Source organism: Sceloporus undulatus, chromosome 3 (assembly GCF_019175285.1).
Source record: "Sceloporus undulatus isolate JIND9_A2432 ecotype Alabama chromosome 3, SceUnd_v1.1, whole genome shotgun sequence".
Lineage (NCBI taxonomy): Eukaryota > Metazoa > Chordata > Lepidosauria > Squamata > Phrynosomatidae > Sceloporus > Sceloporus undulatus.
Window position 1 is genome coordinate 146,603,580 of NC_056524.1, and position 19,126 is coordinate 146,622,705.

The following is a 19,126-nucleotide window of genomic DNA, read 5'->3' on the forward strand; positions in this document are numbered from 1 at the left end:
TCAGGGAATGTAGAATTTTGGAAAAACAACAATGAACTTCATTATTCTCATTAACTGGGGCCTGGCCACTACATCATGGCCGCCATGATGACACACTGCCATGTACTAGGGTACACAACCCTAGTACATGGCATGGTGTCATCATGCGGCTCCCATCCACACGGGGGTCAGCATGATGACGTCACGCACACACCCGTCCAAACAGCACAGCATGTGTGTGACGTTTTCGTGCCACCCCAGGCCGTCTATGGCAGCCTGGGCCAGGTGGGTGGAGCTCTGAAACGGAGCTCCTTTTGAACACTGCCTCATTCCCCAGCAACTGCGGGACGTGCCAAGGAGAAAGGGGGTGGGCATTTTGTGCTTCTCTGTGGCCCAAAAAACTCCGGATTGGAGCCGCAGAGCTGCTGGTGATGCTGCCCTGCCCCCAACCCGAGAAATAAAGGAGCATCACAGACCTGCCCCTTTGGGCAGTCTGTACTGCACCGGGATTCTTTAGATGACATGCCTAATCAGATGGATTTTTTTTTTTTTGGTATGGCAGACACTCAGTTTGCAGGGAAGAAAATGACATATTGGGAAATTATCTTGAAGTCCTTTCTAGCAAAAGGAGTCATCCAAGAAAAGGTTAATTCCAGGTAAAGGTGTGTTGTTTTGGAGTGTATTTCCTATTAGCTCTCTAGCTCGTCCTCAGTTACTCCCCGCTGAGAAAAGAAAGGGAGAGAGAGATTCCCCATGCATGGGGCTGGTGGCTCCTTCTCCTTGCTAGAAGGGACCACCATGATAAGTTCCCAATGTGCCATTTCCGCCAGTGGAGAAGGAGCAATCCAAGAAGAAAAATACCCAGTTGAAATGGACCCTGAGAGGTATCGTGGCAGCAATCAGTCTGTTGGAGCATTTGTCTGCCAAAGGAGGTCCTAACAGAGGGAAAATTGTCCAATCCTTAGTGCTTTGAAAGGATTTTACCTTGGGCTGCTCTTTCTACCTTTACAAAACTGCTTATTCAAACTGATCAGTAGCCAGTTACATTTAAGGGTTAGGCAGGCCAGGATTCACAGGATAGAAAGCCTAATCCATTGAGTTGTGCAGATGTCCTTAAAATCGTGGAAAAGTAGCAACTTGCAAGGAGGCTTTCAGTTTTGGTACACAGCCACTTCCCCAGCTGGAATGCTTAGGGTTTGAGCAGTGGAGGACTCAAGTTCACAGTCTGTAAACCCAATGTTTTACACTTTAGTGGAAAGGAATGGAATCATTTAGATCTCAATGTCTTTCTGGCTGGGTCCTCTAGATTTCTCAGAATCTGACCATTCTCCTTCCCCGAGTCCAGAGTCTCTGAGAGACATGGAATGAGAGACTGCATCAATATCTCTAGACAGGACAGAGACTCTATTCCTGGGAGGTGGGGAAAGATCCTCATCAGATGAATGAGTCCTTCTGTTCTTCCTGGGTGAGGAAAGGAAAAAGAACTGAGGTGGAGATAGGGCTCTAATAGGAAATACAACATCAATAGCAAGTACATTTCTATACTGCTTATTAGTGAACTAGTACTCCCTAAGCCATTTACAATGTATGAGCCAATTGCCCCCAACAAGCTGGGTATTTTACTGACCTACAAAAGGATGGAAGGCTGAATCGACCTTGGAGCCCTCCAAAATTGAATTCACAATGTTGTGGTTGCAGGGCTGGCATTTAATCACTGTGTCACAGGGCTCCAAAACAATATGTGATCCCTTGTTTTGCCTGGGTGGCAACTGGATTTAACCCTTTCTTGGATGGCTCCTTTTCCAGTAGCTGAGAATATGGCTGTAATTTTTCTTGTAATATACCAACCCATCATTCTTGAAGAAATTAAATCAGATGACTTGTTCGGCAGTGCCAGGGACTACCACTGCAAGTGGACTAAAGTCTCATTCTGTGCATACAGCTTAGCATACAGCCCTTTGGGATCAATTTAAGTGTGTTAATACGCAAACCTACCCAGTCACTATCATAAATGATTACTGTATCTGCTGCTGTCAGATTAATGCCAAGACCTCCAGCCCGTGTGCTCACCAGAAAGATAAAAACTTCTGGATCTGTGTTAAAGTTATTCATCTGTAAAAGACAGAAATCATGTAAAATAAAAGGATGCTCTACCCATACAGACTGTAATTTTCTCTCATAGGAAAGTCAGATGGGTTGCATTTCCGAGGAGGTAATCTACTAGAGAAGGCCAGTTGTATTTACTGCTATTGTATTAAACATCACAGGATCTATATCTGGACCACACAACCTAGGCTTCCAGATATTCTGGACTGCAACTTCCATCAGCCCTAGCCAATATGACCAATGGTGGTTGTAATTCTAAATATCCAGAAGGTACCAAAATAAATGGTGTTATTTAAACAAAAGATGCCACTAAACGCTTTGTTGTTTTTGCGGCAACTGACTAATAGTAATAACAGAAGTAGCAAAATTAAAATTATACTTGTAAATTACAATACCATATGCACAGCCTAAATGTATTTACATGTATATAGTTTCAGGTGTTTAAAGTGAAAATTTGGTACGATGTGATTTTTTAAAGGAAAATTTAAAGATATTTTTTAAAAATAAAAATTAACATTTTAAAATTTAAAATATAATTTTTTAGAACAAAAATGAGGCCTTTCTTTTCTCCTCCTACTGAGCCTCCTCCTCCATTCACACATCTCTTCTGTTGAACTCCAGTGTTTCAAAGGGATGCAGGTGAACATTACATTCTGTTTCTGCCAAAAGCAAGATAGTTGGGGAGCAGTGGGGTCACCCCCAAAAAGTGTCACCCGATATAGACCTCCCTCCTAGTGATGCTCCTGCTCTCAATATTTATGTACAATAAACATCATTGAATCAATGTGTCTCCTTTGGATATGCAGTAAATATACATGACAAAATATCTCTCAACAAACATTTGTACAACTAAAATCAATTAAGGTTTTTGTAAATGTTATGTAAGATAAAACCCACTGTGGTTTTGTATTGAAGTATCCTGCAATGCATTTAGTCTTCTGTTATGGGATCAATACATCTTAAGACACCATCTATTAATACAAAATAATAGGCAGCATTTATACTTGGTATGCCTCCAAAGAAAGAGTTACCTACATTCTTTTCCCTCTCTGCATAGGACATACTTCCATCCAGGCGACTGAACTGGTAATTCCTCAGATAGCAATAGTCCATCAAAATATCCAACATCTGTGTCATTTGTGAGAACAGCAGCACCTGCATAAAGCAAACATTCCTCAGTAATCTTATCCGAAATGCTTAAATTAAAAAAAACGGCCTCAAAAAGAATACCTTGTGTCCTCGCTTTTTTAGCTCTGGCAGCATGCGATCCAAGAGTAGAAATTTGCCTGAACTTTTCACTAGATCTTCATCAACCTTGGTTTAAAAAAGCATATAATTTTGGACATGAATTAAATCAAATTTGGTTTACAACTGATTGGTGTAGCACACTGGCTTTCATCACACATGATGCCCTCATTACTTCTAAATCATTTCATTAAGCCATCAACAGGACTTTGAGGACAAACAATTAACAGTCAGCTAAGTACAATTGAAATTCATCATACATGTAGCGTAAGGTCTGTATGGAAGGGCAGTATTAAGTCCTATAAAGTTTATCCTTTTGGTTGACAGGCAAGGTATGTCTTATAAAGGAGCCCTGGTGGTTAAGCTACAAGGTTGTGAGTTCAGTCTTAGGCAGGGCTCCAAGGTTCACTCAGCCTTCCATCCTTGCGTAGGTCAGTAACATGAATACCCAGGTTGTTGTGGGCAATTGGTTAACACACTGTAAACCGTTTAAGGAGAGCTAGTTCACTGGTAAGCGGTATAGAAATGTACTTGCTATTGCTATATACTGCATAAACAAAACCAAAGGGGACAGATTTCTCTTCAGCTCTTAGGCCAAGACATGAACTTTAGTCCTCACAAATAAAAGCTCCCTCGCTCTCTCTCATTCTCCCCCTCCTCTCTCTAAATATATACACACACATACACAAACAGAGAGAGAGACACACAGACAGACAAACTAGGGAAAAGCTGGTATAAACATACTGAGATGCACAAAACCATAGTGTTATTAAGACTAGAAAAGCAGTGAAACAATTCATCAGATTTCAAAATAAGTCTAATATGGGTGGGTGGGTGGAGAGTTAACAGACACCACATATATGTTAGGCCTCAAGCCTTTCTGTCTTATTAAAAAATCCAAATGAAGACTGGTAGAGGGCGCAGTAAATGCCTTGCTAAAACATGAAAGAGTCCCATCATACCTAAAGAGGTAGTTATAAGACTATTGATGAAAAAAGCTTTCAAGAGATGTGGGTTTTGGGGGGTGGGGGTGGCAGAGCTAGTTATGTCCACGCTACAAGTTAGTTTCCTGTTGCATCATCCATATATTCTACTTCACTCTGAAGAATGCCTTTGGTGGTAGGAAGGTGCTTTCCTTCTCCACCATCAAATAATTGGAAGAGAACACAAGGGCCAGCCAGTCCAACTCCCTGCCATGCAAGAAGCCACAATCAAAGCACTCATGGATGTAGGACAATTTGAGTTTCCTAAGGCTTCAGCCTCTGGATAGGAAACAAAAATATTTAAATATCAAAAATATCAAAGCCAAGCTGTTAGGGTCTAACTTTAAATCAGCAGAGCAGCAGAAAACATGTCCTTGTCTAACTATACTTCCCTAAGAACCGAGACTGACTCAAAAACAACACAGGTAGTTTGAAGTTCAAACAAAAGTTTACTAATGTCTTTAATCTGTATATACATAGAGGTTACATCCTAATCTACCTAGTCAATACAGTACGCCCTTGCTATCCGTGGGGGATCTGTTCCGGATCCCCCCTCAGATAGTATAAAACATAGGACCTTAAAGTCCTTTCTTCTCAATGGGTGTGTGCTCCCGCTTGTGAAGCCACATGCACCTACACCCATTGAGAAAACCAGGGCTTGCCGTCCGCAGCTCAAACTACAGATGGCAAGCCCACACTTGGCATGGGTGCATTATATATAGTTCAGGTTAAGAAGAAGTATTTATCTCATCATCTTTACAAAGATGGAAGATGGAGAACCAAATAGGGCAGGAGAAAATCTTTTTGTGTGTGTGTATGTACTTCCCAAAAGGAGGAGTGGCCTAAATCACATGGTTTGTCAACCAATTTGGAAAGTTATTGCCCTGTGATTCAGTAGTAGCAAACAGGACGTTTGCAAGAGGGGAAGACAGCAGGATTTGCATGCAGGAAAATATATCTAAGTAAGGAAAGAGAGAATGCAAAACATCTTCCAACAATAGAATCACAGAACCATAAAATTGAAACACACCACAAGGGCCATCTAATCCAACCCCCTGCCATATAGGAACTCACAATCAAAGCACCCCCAACAGATTGCCATTCAGCTTCTGTTTAAAAACCTCCAAAGAAGCAGACTCCATCATACTTTGAGGCAAAGTGTTCCACTGTCAAACAGCTCTTACTGTCAGGAAGTTCCTCCTACTTGTTTAGGTGGAATCCCTTTTCCTGTAGTTTGAATTCATTGCTCCTTGTCCATCTCTGGGGCAGCAGAAAATAAGCTTGCTCCATCTTCAATACGACATCCCTTCAAATATTTAAACATGGCTATCATGTCACCTCTTAACCTTCTCTTCCACAGGCTAAATATACCCAGCTCCCTTGCCAGCTACTGGAAATATCAAGATGCAGTCCCTTCTGTACCATCTTCACTACTCAGTGGTCACTGATGAAGTTCCCCCCTCCCCCCCCCAAGTCCACAAGTACAACATATATGGGGGCTCAAACAGGATAAGGTAGGCTTTTTTAAGACCAATTGAAAAAATGGCTTATCTTAAAAGTTGGACAATAGGTACTGGGAGTATGCAGGACAATTGGCTTTGACTGAGTGACAGGTTGCCTGACTGGTTTCTTCTCCTCCATTTTGGGAGATTATGCAGACCCTTTCCATCTTCCTTAGTTTCCACCAGGACCATATCTGGAGGATCTCATGCAGCACATGCTCCAAGATTACTTAAGAAGTCATATTGACTCCATAACAATACCTTGAAAATTATGAATTATGAATGAAAAAAAATTACTGCCCTTAATAAACTGTAAAGTATTTATATTTTCTGGTGATATATTTAGTAACCGCCTGAAATTATCACTATTAACAAAGAGCAGTAAAGGTTCTGTCAGCATTTCACCTATTAACAGTTGGTAAATTATACTGTTAGGACAGCATCTTCTATCAACTCACTAGGCCTGCCTGCCACTTGTGTGGACTAATGACTTCATTAATTTCTTTCCTACATACATGCTGTTTCCTGTTGCTCTGTGCACTGGAAGTATGTGCAGGTTCTCCAAGACACATTTTTTCTTTGATAGTCTTCTGCTCATGGTGCATTTCTGGCTAAATAGAAGCTGCCTCTGTCACCAATGGCAATTGTCCCCAGAAGAGAAAACTTCAAACACAGATGAAGGAAGTAAATGCAAAGAAAGAAGGGAAGCCTGTAGTGAACTTCAGCTGAGAGGTTGCCCTGATTTTTTAAAAAATAAATGATGATGATGATGATGATAATAATAATAATAGGATTTATTTATATGCCGCCCAATCACTGGGAATCCAGGCGGCTTACAACAGAGGGGATAATAGACTGTTCCCTGCCCTCAGGCTTACAATCTAAAAAGACATGACACAAAAGGAGAAGAGAATGGTGAGGGGGGAGGGGATCAGGTCCAACTTTCTTCTCTCCCTATGAGGCCTGGACCAAGGCAGATGGACTGGAGCGAGGATCGAGGCCAGCCTGATGGCATTGGGCCTGTCCTTTTGCTCCCTCTCAGGCCAGAATATGACAGTTGGAAGGAGGGAGGGGAGGGCTCTGATATTGGAAGGATGATTAAAAGATTGTAATTTTATCATTAGTTTTATTATTTTAATTTAATGTTCTTTAATTGTGTAGAAGATATTTGTTAGGGAGGTGAAGATAGTCTTTTGTCTTTAGAAAAAGGAAGTGTAGAGACTATAGGTCTATAGGGAAGTCATGCCATTTGTGTTGTAAGCCCATTCTTTCAATGAGGCAGAACATGGGAAGATTCCACTTCCTTCCATGGAAAGACAAAAACAAATGTATCAGAGAAAATTTTGTTTCTTTTCTCCTGGTTAGTAGAAATTGTTTTCTACCAAGTCTATCTGTAATAGGTACTGTACTCATTAAATTGTAGAAAAACATCCGAAGGTTTTTCTAGAATAGAGAATAGGTAATCCAAATAAATTCCAGTTTCTTTGTAGGTCAATTTTAGTTGAGTACAGCCACACAAATGCATATCAGCCAAAGAACAGCACCTGAAAGGTTGATTTTACATTTTGACTATATTCTACTTTAGCACAATCTGAATGGCATTACACCCATACATTGTTATTAATTCATTTTATGAAACTTCACACATTATAAAATGGCAAATTATCTGCAGAAAAATACAGCTGTGGTTTTTTTCACCCACACAATTGGCTACATTGTTTGCATGAAACCATAAAAAGTGTTTTTGCTTTCTAGTAGAGGATTAACTTGGAATTTATGTATGTATTAGCACAGTTTCTATAGTCTACCATCAGCTTTAATAGTGAGAGGATCTATCACACATTCTAGACTTTGTCCTCAAAGTCCTGCTCTAATGTCTCAGACTACTCTTCACCTACTGTGCTCCACACGATCATGGAAAGTTGTTCTGTGTAGATAAACTGGCTCCATTACAAGATTGAAAAATCATAATAAAACAGAAAAGCTTAAAAGTGATGAACGTCCCAGTTCTCTACTCAGAAGCAAGTTTCACTGAGTTTAATGAACCTTAGTCCCAGGTAAGTGGGCAAAGGACTGCAAGATAAAACCACTGTATTACCTTAAACTGCTGTGTTCCAGAGTCCAGAGGATATTCAATAAGGTATGGGTGGTTACAACATTTCCTCAGTAGCATCATAATGTTCTGCAACTTTATGTTGACTTCTGAATCCAAAGGCATATTCATTTCTATCACCGGCCTTGCAGATGACAGATGAATTCATAAGCATGGCAGAATAAAACTGTAGTTCAAACCTTGATTTTCTATTTTTCATAAGGGACACCGTTTTGCTATGTCATTATATTACATGGATTTTGTTATACATGGGGGATCTTGGAACAAAACCCCAGCATATAACAAGGGTCCACTGTATCTCAAACAAAGGTGTAATACATGGCCATGGGGAAGGCCATGGAAAAATACTCCCTCCGCCCCAGCAACTCTTTTGTACAGAATTGAGTAGAATAGCCAGAATTTAAGAAATGTTAACTATAAACATTTTTAGAATGACAACTAAGTATTAAATAGTTAAAAAGGCAAAGGTAAAGGTTTTTCCTTAACATGAATGACAACTGACTATAGGGGGTGGTGCTCATCTCCATTACTAAGCAAAGAGCCAGCATTATCTGAAGACAACTCTGGTGGTCATGTGGCCAGCCGGACTGCACTCAATGCTGTTATCTTCCCACCAAAGTGATACTTATTTATCTACATACATTCACATGCTTTCGAATTGCTAGGTTGGCAGAAGCTGGGACTAGTGATGGGAGCTCACTCCATCACGAGGTGCTTGGGCCTCAAACTGCCAACCTTCCGATCGCTACCATGTCCCCAAGTATATTTTTAACATCTTCAAAAAACATTATTTTTAAATAACATTTAGGACTTGATTTTAGATGGAAACTTTCATATGATGAAAAATGAAGAACATCTTCAAGTATATAGCCCAGGAATAAAACTGGGATGATGCAGAGCAAATCCCTCTTGCAACATAATAATAGCAAGTTGCTACCAAGCATAACTTAGGCCCAGTATAAGCAGGCACTTTGGGGCATCCTCACCACAAACTAGAGCTAGAGGAGGCCGGGTATTTATATGCTCAGCAGCCCTAGTACGCGAGGACGCCACCATCATGGCTTGCCACTATCCACACGAGCGGTGCCATGATGACACGAGCGTGGTGCAGCGCCCAAACGGCGCTGGCCAGAAGTAGAGTGATCAGGGCATGCAAGCATGCCAATCGTGCCCCTTCCAGGAAGCTGCTTTTGGCTGTTTCTTTTTGCTCCCGGGAGGGAGTGCATCACTGCCGTGCCATTTGGTTGCTGCGGCAATGATGCAGGGCAAAGATGTCCATCTATACAGCCCCATTGTCTCTGATTCAGATTCATCCATCTTCTGTGCATATAAAAGCAATCAGTCTATGTTTAGAAATATTCACACTAAATAAATTGACACATCTTTTTAGATATACATAAAAATGAAGGGTGAGAGCCAGCATGGAATAGTAGTTTGAATGTTGGACTAGGGAACTGGGAGACCAGGATCCAAATCCCCATCTAGTCATGGAAACCTATGGGATGTCAATGGGAAAGTCCTGCCAAGAAAACCCCATGATTTCCCCTCTTTGTTTCTCATCTGTTTTTTTGAAACCCTGTGCTCTGTCTTGCTTGACAATGAAAGAGAAAAGGTTCAGAATATGTATCTTTTTTTGCTTTGCTATAATGTTAATAGTTTTTTCTCCTTTGCTTTACCATAATATTAATAGATTTTCTGCTTTCAGTATTAAAGTTTTGCCTAGTTTTAATAAACTAGAAAAACTAAGAGATGTGATATATCTTACAGTTCAGCAGTAGTTCCATTTGTTATGAAACCAGAAATCTTTTAAAAAATTTATTCAGCTAGTGAATTTGTAACTACTACTTGAATAAATTCTGCTTTTTAGATTTAATACAGCTCTATTTACAAATTTTATGGGCAAACTATGCTAAACATAATACATTATATATTGCTATGTAACAAAATGACAAAATTAATCTATGAGAAATAGTTTTTTAAAAAAGTATGGTATATTTTAAAATTTTCTCTCAAAGTTTCCATTCCATACCTTTACAACTGTTCCCCCTTCCATTTTCAGATTTGTCATATATCCTGGCTGCTATCAAGAGATTTCTCTCAGGGTAGCATACAATAAAATCTGACACTCTTTTGAAAATTACTCTCTTTTAGTACTGGTTGAGAGTCTTTTAGCTGTAGACGATCAAATTATAATAACAGTTTACCTTGTAAAAGGATAGGGGTTCATCATCTTCTACAAAGTTAATTTTAAATACTATCAGTTTGGACACATTGTACATGATACACTGTAAACTAGACAAGCTAATTTTAGATAGATACCTCTCTTTTTCAAATTCCTCTTGCATTTTATTGATCAGTTGTTCCAGTTCATCAGGAAAATGATCTTCATTAAGCTCACAATAACTAACCACTTTCCGACTCCGGCGTTTGGGTCGTCCTGTGCAGCTGAGCTCAACAGCTTCTTCCTATAAAAATGAAATAGTAGCCATCACTGCTAACCTCTTCCACAAATTATCAAGGAGTCGGTGAAACAAACAACGTTGTTTCTAACTCTTTCAGTTGCCAAGAGATGCTGGGACTTTCAAATAGTATTAAACTACAAATTTTGTTTAATATAAGTATGCACAAAGATGCCTATGGAGAAGGAGCAAGAGACCTCCCAAACTCTGTTTAGCAAAATACTCATACAATCACTGAAGTGTTGTCACATACATACCAATTAGTTACTTTGAGCAAATACCTGGTTGCTTCCTAGGAGTTTTCGAATAGTCTTGTTTACAATGGCAGTGTAGAAAGTTTCTTGTTTCTTTACAAGAGGTGCATAGACCACAACTTCACGCTTGGGAGGAACTTCTAAAGCTACATCCGACTTCAGTCTTCTTAACAAGAAGGGGGTCAAAATCTACAGTTTAATTAATGAAAATTTTAAAAGCTATTATTTCTAACTCATTTAAATAAGAAAACACTACTTATTTTAAAGGAAAAGGGACATTGGCTCTTGCCTGTGATATGTCCATTTCCAGTAGATAAGAGCCCCACATCCTTTAGTTTGGGTTATGCTCCGCCCACTCACTCCAATAGGCAGGAAGTAACAAAGAGAGACCTTCTGGTGACCCCACATGGGTGGAGCTTACCCTAGAAGGCCAGAAAAAACAATTTATTTGGATAGCGAACTACTGTATAGAGAATTGGATTGCGACAGAGACAGGCAGTGAGCAATCTAGCTTGCTCCCCATAGGGAAAGACTATATGGATATGAACCATCCCTACGCCAGCACCCCTGAGGGTGGGCCAGGATGTGGAGCTCTTATCTACTGGAAATGAATACTCAAAAATATTCTTCATAAAACAAGGTATTTCCACGTTTGGAAGAGCTATCATGGGTGTAATTTTTTTGGAAGATATATCATGGGTGTAAAATTACTCATTTGCCAAGTTTCTCTAAAATCAAATACTACTGTCATGGTATTTGAATCATAGAATCATAAAGTTGGAAGAGACCACAAGGGCCACCCAGTCCAACCCCCTGTCATGCAGGAATACACAATCAAAGCACCCCCCCCAAACAGATAGCCATCCAGCCTCTGTTTAAAAATACTCCACTTAATAACTCACTCACTATAGAAACACACAATACAGAGATAGCTACAGTCTGTCTATGCTTGAGCCCCATTGGAAACAATGGGGCTCGTGTGTGGTGGCGCGCGCGCACGCGGGGCACAACGGGCACACGCGCTCATTCAATTGAATGGGACGCGCTGCCCCTTCCGCCCCACGGCTTGAGTGCGTATGCTCAAGGCTGCGTATGGCGCGCCCGCGTATGGCGCAGGGGCGCTGTACAAGTTATTTGTACATATGCAATGCAAAATCTTTCCATTTCAGCTCATAAAATTATTTTCCTTTTTTGCAGAACCAGAACCACCTGCACTGGCAATAACATTTTGAACTATTATCCCTGCAGCCCCAGGAAAAGAGGGCTGACTCCTAGGTATTGGTTGCAAAAATGATGTAATAAAAAAACCCAAACAGTACCTCCCCAGTTTTTGAACAAATATGCTATTCATGATCATTATGCACAGGCAAGAGAGCTATTTGCAAGAGTGGATATATACTTATCCAAACATAAATTTAGAGGGGAGGGAGAATGTGTATAAATGAATAATAAAGCTGTATACTAAAATACTTCAAAGAAAAGGTAAATTCAGCAGGGCAAATATGAATGTACTATAAACAATTAAAACACTAAACCTGGTGCAGCATGTGCAAGATGTTCTGCTCTCTTTCCTTTGCAATAATATCTTCAGCAATTTCAGAAATACTGGTAATATCAAACCACGATTCAAAGCTGGAGGAAAAACAGATTGAGAAAGTGATTTTTTTAAAAAAAAGATGAAATTCAGACTCACTTATGTGTCAAAGAAAGCTATGTTCTACAAAAAGTATTGATTATCCCAATTTACAGGCATTTGTTTCTGACTAAATTATTTTGCTTAGAAGGGATGGTCAAAAGAAATATGCAGGACATTAAATTTTGACCAATTGACTACACCGCCTGATCAACGTCTTTTTATCTGACCCGTAAAGGTTTGAAATTGCATACATACTGTATATCCAAGTCTATCATCAGAGTTGTAAAATCTAGAAGTTTTCTCTTTTTAAATAAAGGAAATCACATTCTCAGGATAAGTGTTTCCCATATGTCAAACAAAATGCTAGGCATATGCACAAGTATTTGTAGGCTGCAAAAAACCACACACTACCAAACACTTGAAAGTCTGCAACTAGCATTTACTGGAATGCTATACTGGGAGAAAGAATGATCTTGCTAATTCATTTTGTTCAGATGGACAATATTCTTGCACTGATTACTACTGAGGCAAGGCCATGCTACCAGACTTTCTTTTTCTACCCAAGAAGTTCTTTGCATCAACTAACACAGCCCAAAAGAGTTAAATAATGGAGAAACTAAAGACTTTGGAAGGTAGGCAGTTGTCTCCCCTCCCCACCTCACTGTTCCCTAGCAAAAAGAGAACCAGATTTGGGAGAATAAAATACATTTCATCCACTAAAAAAAAGAAAAAGAGAAGAAAGAAAATTGTTGTAATAAGAAATACTTGCCTACTCTGATGAATGAGAGTACCTCTGTGTGACAGAACCTGCAGGAGTGTGCATGCAGGGCATGAATAGTCTTAGGTAGAAATATAAAGGGCCAGGGCAGGGGGAAATCAGAAAAATTAAGGGGAAAGCCTTTTCTCCAGGAGGAAAAAAAAAAGGATTATGTAGCATTTCCTACCAGAATGCTAAATAAAATGTTTAAGACAAGTTGTCCAAAATTATTTCTGAAAGTATGTAAGAGGAATACATTTATGTAAGATTATACAAAGTATCAGATCATTACAATTCCTGGTCTTGGTTTCCTTTCTTCAGTGCTTTTTAAGTGAATGAGTGCATTATCTCTGTCACAGTAAAAAACTAGGAGACAAAATCATTCTTTTTTTACTAATACTGATGTTTTCTTCTGTTTTTAGGAGGGGCTGCTCCTTGAACTGGGGAACCCAAGGAGATTTTTTATAGTCAAGTGTCTTGCAGCTACATTTGTCACAATTTTGTTTAAAAAATAAGTTCCATTTGTAAATACATTCCGAATAAAGTGTACTTATATTTTATCATACATAATAATTTTATGCCTAACCAAATTATATAAAATACATGTTATGTATCTAAAGTAACAAAGGCGGGGTACAAACCGCCGCTTTGCGGCGCTCCCCCGCCGCCGCCATTTGCTCCGTGCGGGAGCCGCAGCAGCCAAACCGCGCGACTCCCGCGCGGAGCAAAAAAGAAGCTCCATTTCGGAGCTTCTTCTTGCGGCGCCTCTATGACGTCGCGAGGCGCCTGGCATGGACTCGCGACGTCATAGGCGCCGCAACACGTCTGGACGCTATGCGTCCAGTACGTAAAGATGGCGGCGCCCATGTAGAAGGCGCCGCCATCTTGTACGTATAGGATACGTACTAGGGTTAGGGGGGTGCGGAAGCACCGCCCCTTCCTAACCCTAGTACGTATCCTATACGTACTATATGGCGGTGTGTATCCCGCCAAAGTGACTTTCAGTCGATAAAGTGACTTGCAGTCTAAATTGCATTTCCCCCCAAACATTTCTGGCTTTTCTCTTAAAAAACATAATTTTCCCTCACTTTCCCCCATTGCTTCAATTTCCCAAAATTTTGTTATGTCAAGTATTAGGAATAGAGAAAGTTACTGTACACTAAGTTCTAAAACACACTGCAGAAATAATCCAGTTTGAGACCGCTTTAACTGCCATGGTTCAATGCTAGGGAATTCTGGAAACTAGTTTTGTGAGACATTTAGCCTTCTCTGTCAGAGAACTCTGGTGCCACAATAAACTAAAGTTCTCAGGATTCCCTTGCTCGGAGTCAGGGCAGTTAAAGCAGTTTCAAACTGGATTATTTCTGCAGTGCATTCTGGACCTATGTCAGACCCTTGGTCCATTTAGGGCATTGTCAGCTCTGAGTGACAACATGAGTCGCAAGGGGTCTCTGGGTATTCCCTGCCTAAATGGGGCCGGCAGAGGTGATGTGGAGAGCTAAACGGATATTGTAAAATGAAGGCAAAAAGGGAGAATTGGATAAATGGAATAATGAAGCAAAAGAAAATCTGATCTATTTAAGAGAGAATTTTTTGAACAGATATAATAGAAATTCAAAAAGTTTGGCCAGTGTCCACAAAAAAGAAAAATGAAGTATGATAAAGGATGGTTAGAGATAAATCTGGTAAATATGTAGATTGATAAAGAAAAAAAAAAAAATTTTAAATTTATAAAATATATCAGGCGAGAATTTGGATAAAGGACAGGGAAAATTGGTGGGGGCAAATTAGGGGGAATAAAGTTAACTGGAGCACCCCTTGAGAATAGCAGTGGAGGTAATAAGAATTGAAAAATGGGAAACTCCTGGAGGATGGAGGGGTGTGTGGGGACCGGGGAGGATATGATTTAGAAAGGGCGGTGGTGTTTGAAACGTAATATTAAGTGGGGGGCCCAAAATGTTGTGTAGCGGAGAGTGTTCTATAGTTGCATCAATGAACGTTTGTGCGGAAGATACCATCATCATGGCACAACTCATTAATATTATACCAAAGGTTGATAAGCTATTTAAAAGCTGGAGCCCATTATCATATGACCGCGGGCAGTGTGCGCATTTAGGATAGAGGGTTTCGATGAGGTCCGGCAGTATGTTATGCGCATCGATAGTACAATACTAGTGTATCGCGGCGGGTTGTCGTGTGGTAGCAAATGGTGATTTGTGAATGACCACAAATTCCCAACTAGAAGAAGCGTGTATTAGTATACATTTAATGTTGGTGAGGGTGTGGAGAAAAATAAGGTCAGTTGATTTTGGGCATTGTGAAACTATTTTAGCGGTCAGTTTGATTGTGTGAATGGGCCAACATTAAATATATTATAAAAATTGAAATGGTGATAGAATAAGAGGAGTATAAACCATTATATCTGGGTAATATTCTTAAAAGTAATTGTAGCATGATGGGAGAAGGCGGCCAGTTAAATAAGAGTGACATTAGGTGTGGCAGAGCAAGGTGTCCGACGTAGGCGGTGGCCCAAATTATTTAGCAATGTGGGGGTGTGAATAAGTTGTTATCAGTGTTTCTGAGGAAAATGATTACAGTTTAGGAGTAATAGCCTTAAAAAAACGCTTGTGAATTAGTTGGGGGTGTGTTGTGCTTGATGTGGTGTGGAGCATTATTAACGGTGATTCATAATAATTGTATTTGGACAATTGGGATAAAATAGACATTTGAAAGATATGTGAAAAATCACAGGGGTGGTGGTAGCAGATTAATGTGGAATGAAGATCGCGAAACTGGGCAGGGTGGAACTGGAATTACAAAAAAAAGAGGAATCTGAGTTAGAAACAGGGAAAAAGTTGAAGAGATAAGAGGTTGAAAGTAATTTAACAGATTTTGAATCCGATAGAACTATAAGATTTACGCAGGTGTGTAATTGGTACGTGCATAAGAAATTTGTTTGGTTCACGGGTGGGGAAGACTGGGGGGGGGGGGGTAGTAAGGGTGTGGGGTGTGAGTGGGAGAGTTTGGTCACGATAGTGGTGGGGGGGGTGGGGGGGGGGGGTGTTGGGGGGGGTGAGAACAAAATCTAGTTATCCCGCGTGGTTGGAAGAAGTGAAGTAGTCAAATGAAAATATGTACGCAAAATTAACTTTTTTATTCAAAGATGATGAACCATTAACGTTCGGAAACCCGAACTGAATAATCAACGGGCTAGGATATAGTCTGTGCAGAGTGTGCGTGGTTGATGACAGACCAGAAGATTACCATAAACCATTAATTGTTAGTCGCCGACACAGCATACGTGCGGGAGTTAGCCTTTCGCGCGCGGATATAGGTGAGGCAGGTTAGAGGCTAAAGCATTTAGAGAATATGTGTTTAGAAGGCATTGGGTGATGTACGATGCTATTTGTTTAGTAGTGATGAGTAGTCGGAAGTGTTGAATATGATAATCGATTTTCAGATTTTTTCAAGAGAACTTACTATTAAAATATAATTATTTGGAAGCCCTCTTAAACTTATATGTTAAGTAGGGAATGTGAGGGGTGTTGATGTGGTCGCGAAGAAAAAGGTTTAGTTGCTGTTGAGAGAGTAGTCGCCGTGTACTACGGGAGGGGGGGGGTGCGGCACACGATGCGACGGTTGGAGGGGTGGTGCGGATAGCGCTGCCGCCAGGTTGAACGGGTTGGTGGAAATGGGATTGTGTTGGCGGCGTGAGGTGTATGTGGTTTGTAGTAAGAGCAATGATAGACAAAGTTAAATGTGATAGATGGTAGAGGGTTAAGATAGTCAATACGGGGGGTCGGTATGTTCGGGGGCGAGAGACACTGTGATACTGTGTATGAAAATATTCATGGGTCTATAGTTCGTGTGGGCGTCGTGGAGACATTGATGAGCGAGAGTGTGGGTTGCGTGGGGGATGGAAGTGTGGTAAAAAAAAAGTACTAGCCAAGTGAACAATAGTGTCAAAAGGAAAGAAATGGAATTGAAATGATAAGTAGAAAGGCGCTGCACTGAGTAAATTTATAAAATTGATGGAATAAGGAGAAAAAAAAAGAAAACTTAAGGGACTATGGAAGAGAATAGATTAAAATAAAGAGAAGGGAGCATGGGACAAACACCTGAAAAATTAGTTCATTAAAGAATTATTATATTTATGGAGGTCCTGGACTCCGAGATTAAATATTAATAAGTCATTAAAATTGTTAGAGGTTGTCAAGAAGTAGGGTCATTCTGCATAGGTGGCAATGTAATATGTACAAAATTTTGGGAAAAAGTGCTATGGAATAGAAAGTATGATATAAAATATAAAGATGAGTAGGTTTTGTATGTTAATACCAGAGAAATGAAAAACGAAAAAAGATTGGTAACAGTTTGCTTCGCGCAGATAATAATAGCAGGTTGGAAATGAAAAAGAGTAAATGAGATTGGACAAAAGGAATTTAGTATATGATAATTGCATGTAAACTGAAGTAAAAAGGACTATGAAAGAATAACTTTGATGGGGATTGGGAAAGAATTGGAAAAAGCTGAGAAAAGGCAACATGAAGATACCTCCAGAAGACGAAATGAAATTTTTTGTTAAAATGTAGATCGTAGAATGTCTGGGGTATATTTGTTGTTAGTGTCAATAGGTACAAAAAATTAAAATAAAAAGAAGTAACCAGGCCAATCCTGGGTGCAGTTTCGTGAAATCAGTAAGATGGGGTGTGTTCTGCCGGGCGTGATGGTGGTAGCGAGCGGTTGTCTCGGGATCAAATATATACGATATATTGGAGCATCACCCCGAAAAATTTTACAGAAAGTGGCTCAGCAGTGTGTGGACAAACAGGATTATCAACCCCGTCGTACTTGTACCGTGGCAAACTAAAGTACGCGGAAAGAGAAAGAAACGAGTAAAGCGAAATATATGGGACATAATGACCCTGAAGTAGTTTCTGCTAGGAAAAAAATGTAGCAATTTCAGTACAAAGAAAGAAAAAAAGCCTGAAGCCATTAGCATGAGCTCACCTGCCAAAAGAGAGTGGGAGGCACAGCCATGTAAGAACACCCTGCGGGAGAAAGATTAATACACTTTCAGAGTTTTCTAAGGCTGAAAAGATGCCCTAAACCGTGGCGGATGCAACCCCTTAGAACGCCAGGTATGCCTACCCCCAACCGAGTTTTGGCAGCCTCAACAAAAGCAGCAGAAATCCCCTCCTTTGGTGACCGGGCAAAACCTTGCTTTTTCTGCACGGTGGCAGCTTTGTGGTTGTTTCCTGCAGCTTGCGGCAAGCTGAACACTGCATCGCCGGAGCACCACAAAGCGTGTGGCTGGTGGCTTCACGTGGCTTCCTACCAGCTTGGGGGCACACGTCGTTTGAAACACATGCCCCTAAGCTGCCTGGAGCCACCACAAAGGGGCAGTCCGTGTTTCGCCCTAATTTGTCTAGAAATGAAAATACATTAATACGATAAGATTCAGTAAAATTTGAATCTATCCTATTTTTTGACCAAGCATGGCACAATACGGTGGATCAGAGCCTACCTTTTCCAGGTCATCAAACACATCAGGAAGCCAGGAAATTAAGCAGAGACCAAAGCTCAGCTAAGTTGTTTTGCAAAGGAGTTCCAGTTAATAGAAGTTTATTGTTCAGTGTTGAAAAAACCGTTTTATTCCTGAATAAGACGACAATTCATATTTTTTAATCCTATGTCCTTCATCCACAATTAAGTATTTTCCAGCTGAAGTTCTAGAGAAAAATAGCCTCCAGTTATTTCAAAAGATAGAAAGAAAAAAAAATAATCTCACACCTTTTCAGATTTAATCAAATGTCATTCACCTGAAGGAAAAAAACAAACATACCTGAAATGTTTAACGGTAGTGCACCTTCCTTGAATATACAGACCTCAATGCTAATGTGGTTATTTTACGCATGGGCAGGTACAACACTAGAAGACATACGCTCTGGCAGCCACCCACAACAACACACCACACATTTAAGATCAAGTTGATGCAGGTCCTCCCACCAGCTGAGCTGGCAGCAGAAGTTTAACCAATCACAAGGCAACAGAAATAGAATTCATATTAAATTTTCCTACACCAGGTGTGACAA

General features: G+C 40.3%; 1 protein-coding gene across 1 annotated transcript in view; it reads right to left on the reverse strand.

Annotated features, from left to right (window-relative positions):
* Positions 1 to 18,685, reverse strand: part of LOC121926599 (lymphoid-specific helicase-like) — a 31,053-nt gene extending 12,368 nt beyond the window's left edge. Inside the window, 8 exon segments of the mRNA XM_042459695.1 lie at positions 1,975 to 2,091; positions 3,121 to 3,240; positions 3,316 to 3,399; positions 7,914 to 8,052; positions 10,248 to 10,393; positions 10,669 to 10,830; positions 12,177 to 12,273; positions 18,559 to 18,685. Coding sequence (XP_042315629.1) covers positions 1,975 to 2,091; positions 3,121 to 3,240; positions 3,316 to 3,399; positions 7,914 to 8,052; positions 10,248 to 10,393; positions 10,669 to 10,830; positions 12,177 to 12,273; positions 18,559 to 18,581 — 888 coding nt within the window. The 5' untranslated portion in view covers positions 18,582 to 18,685.
* Positions 18,686 to 19,126: the final 441 nt, after the last annotated feature.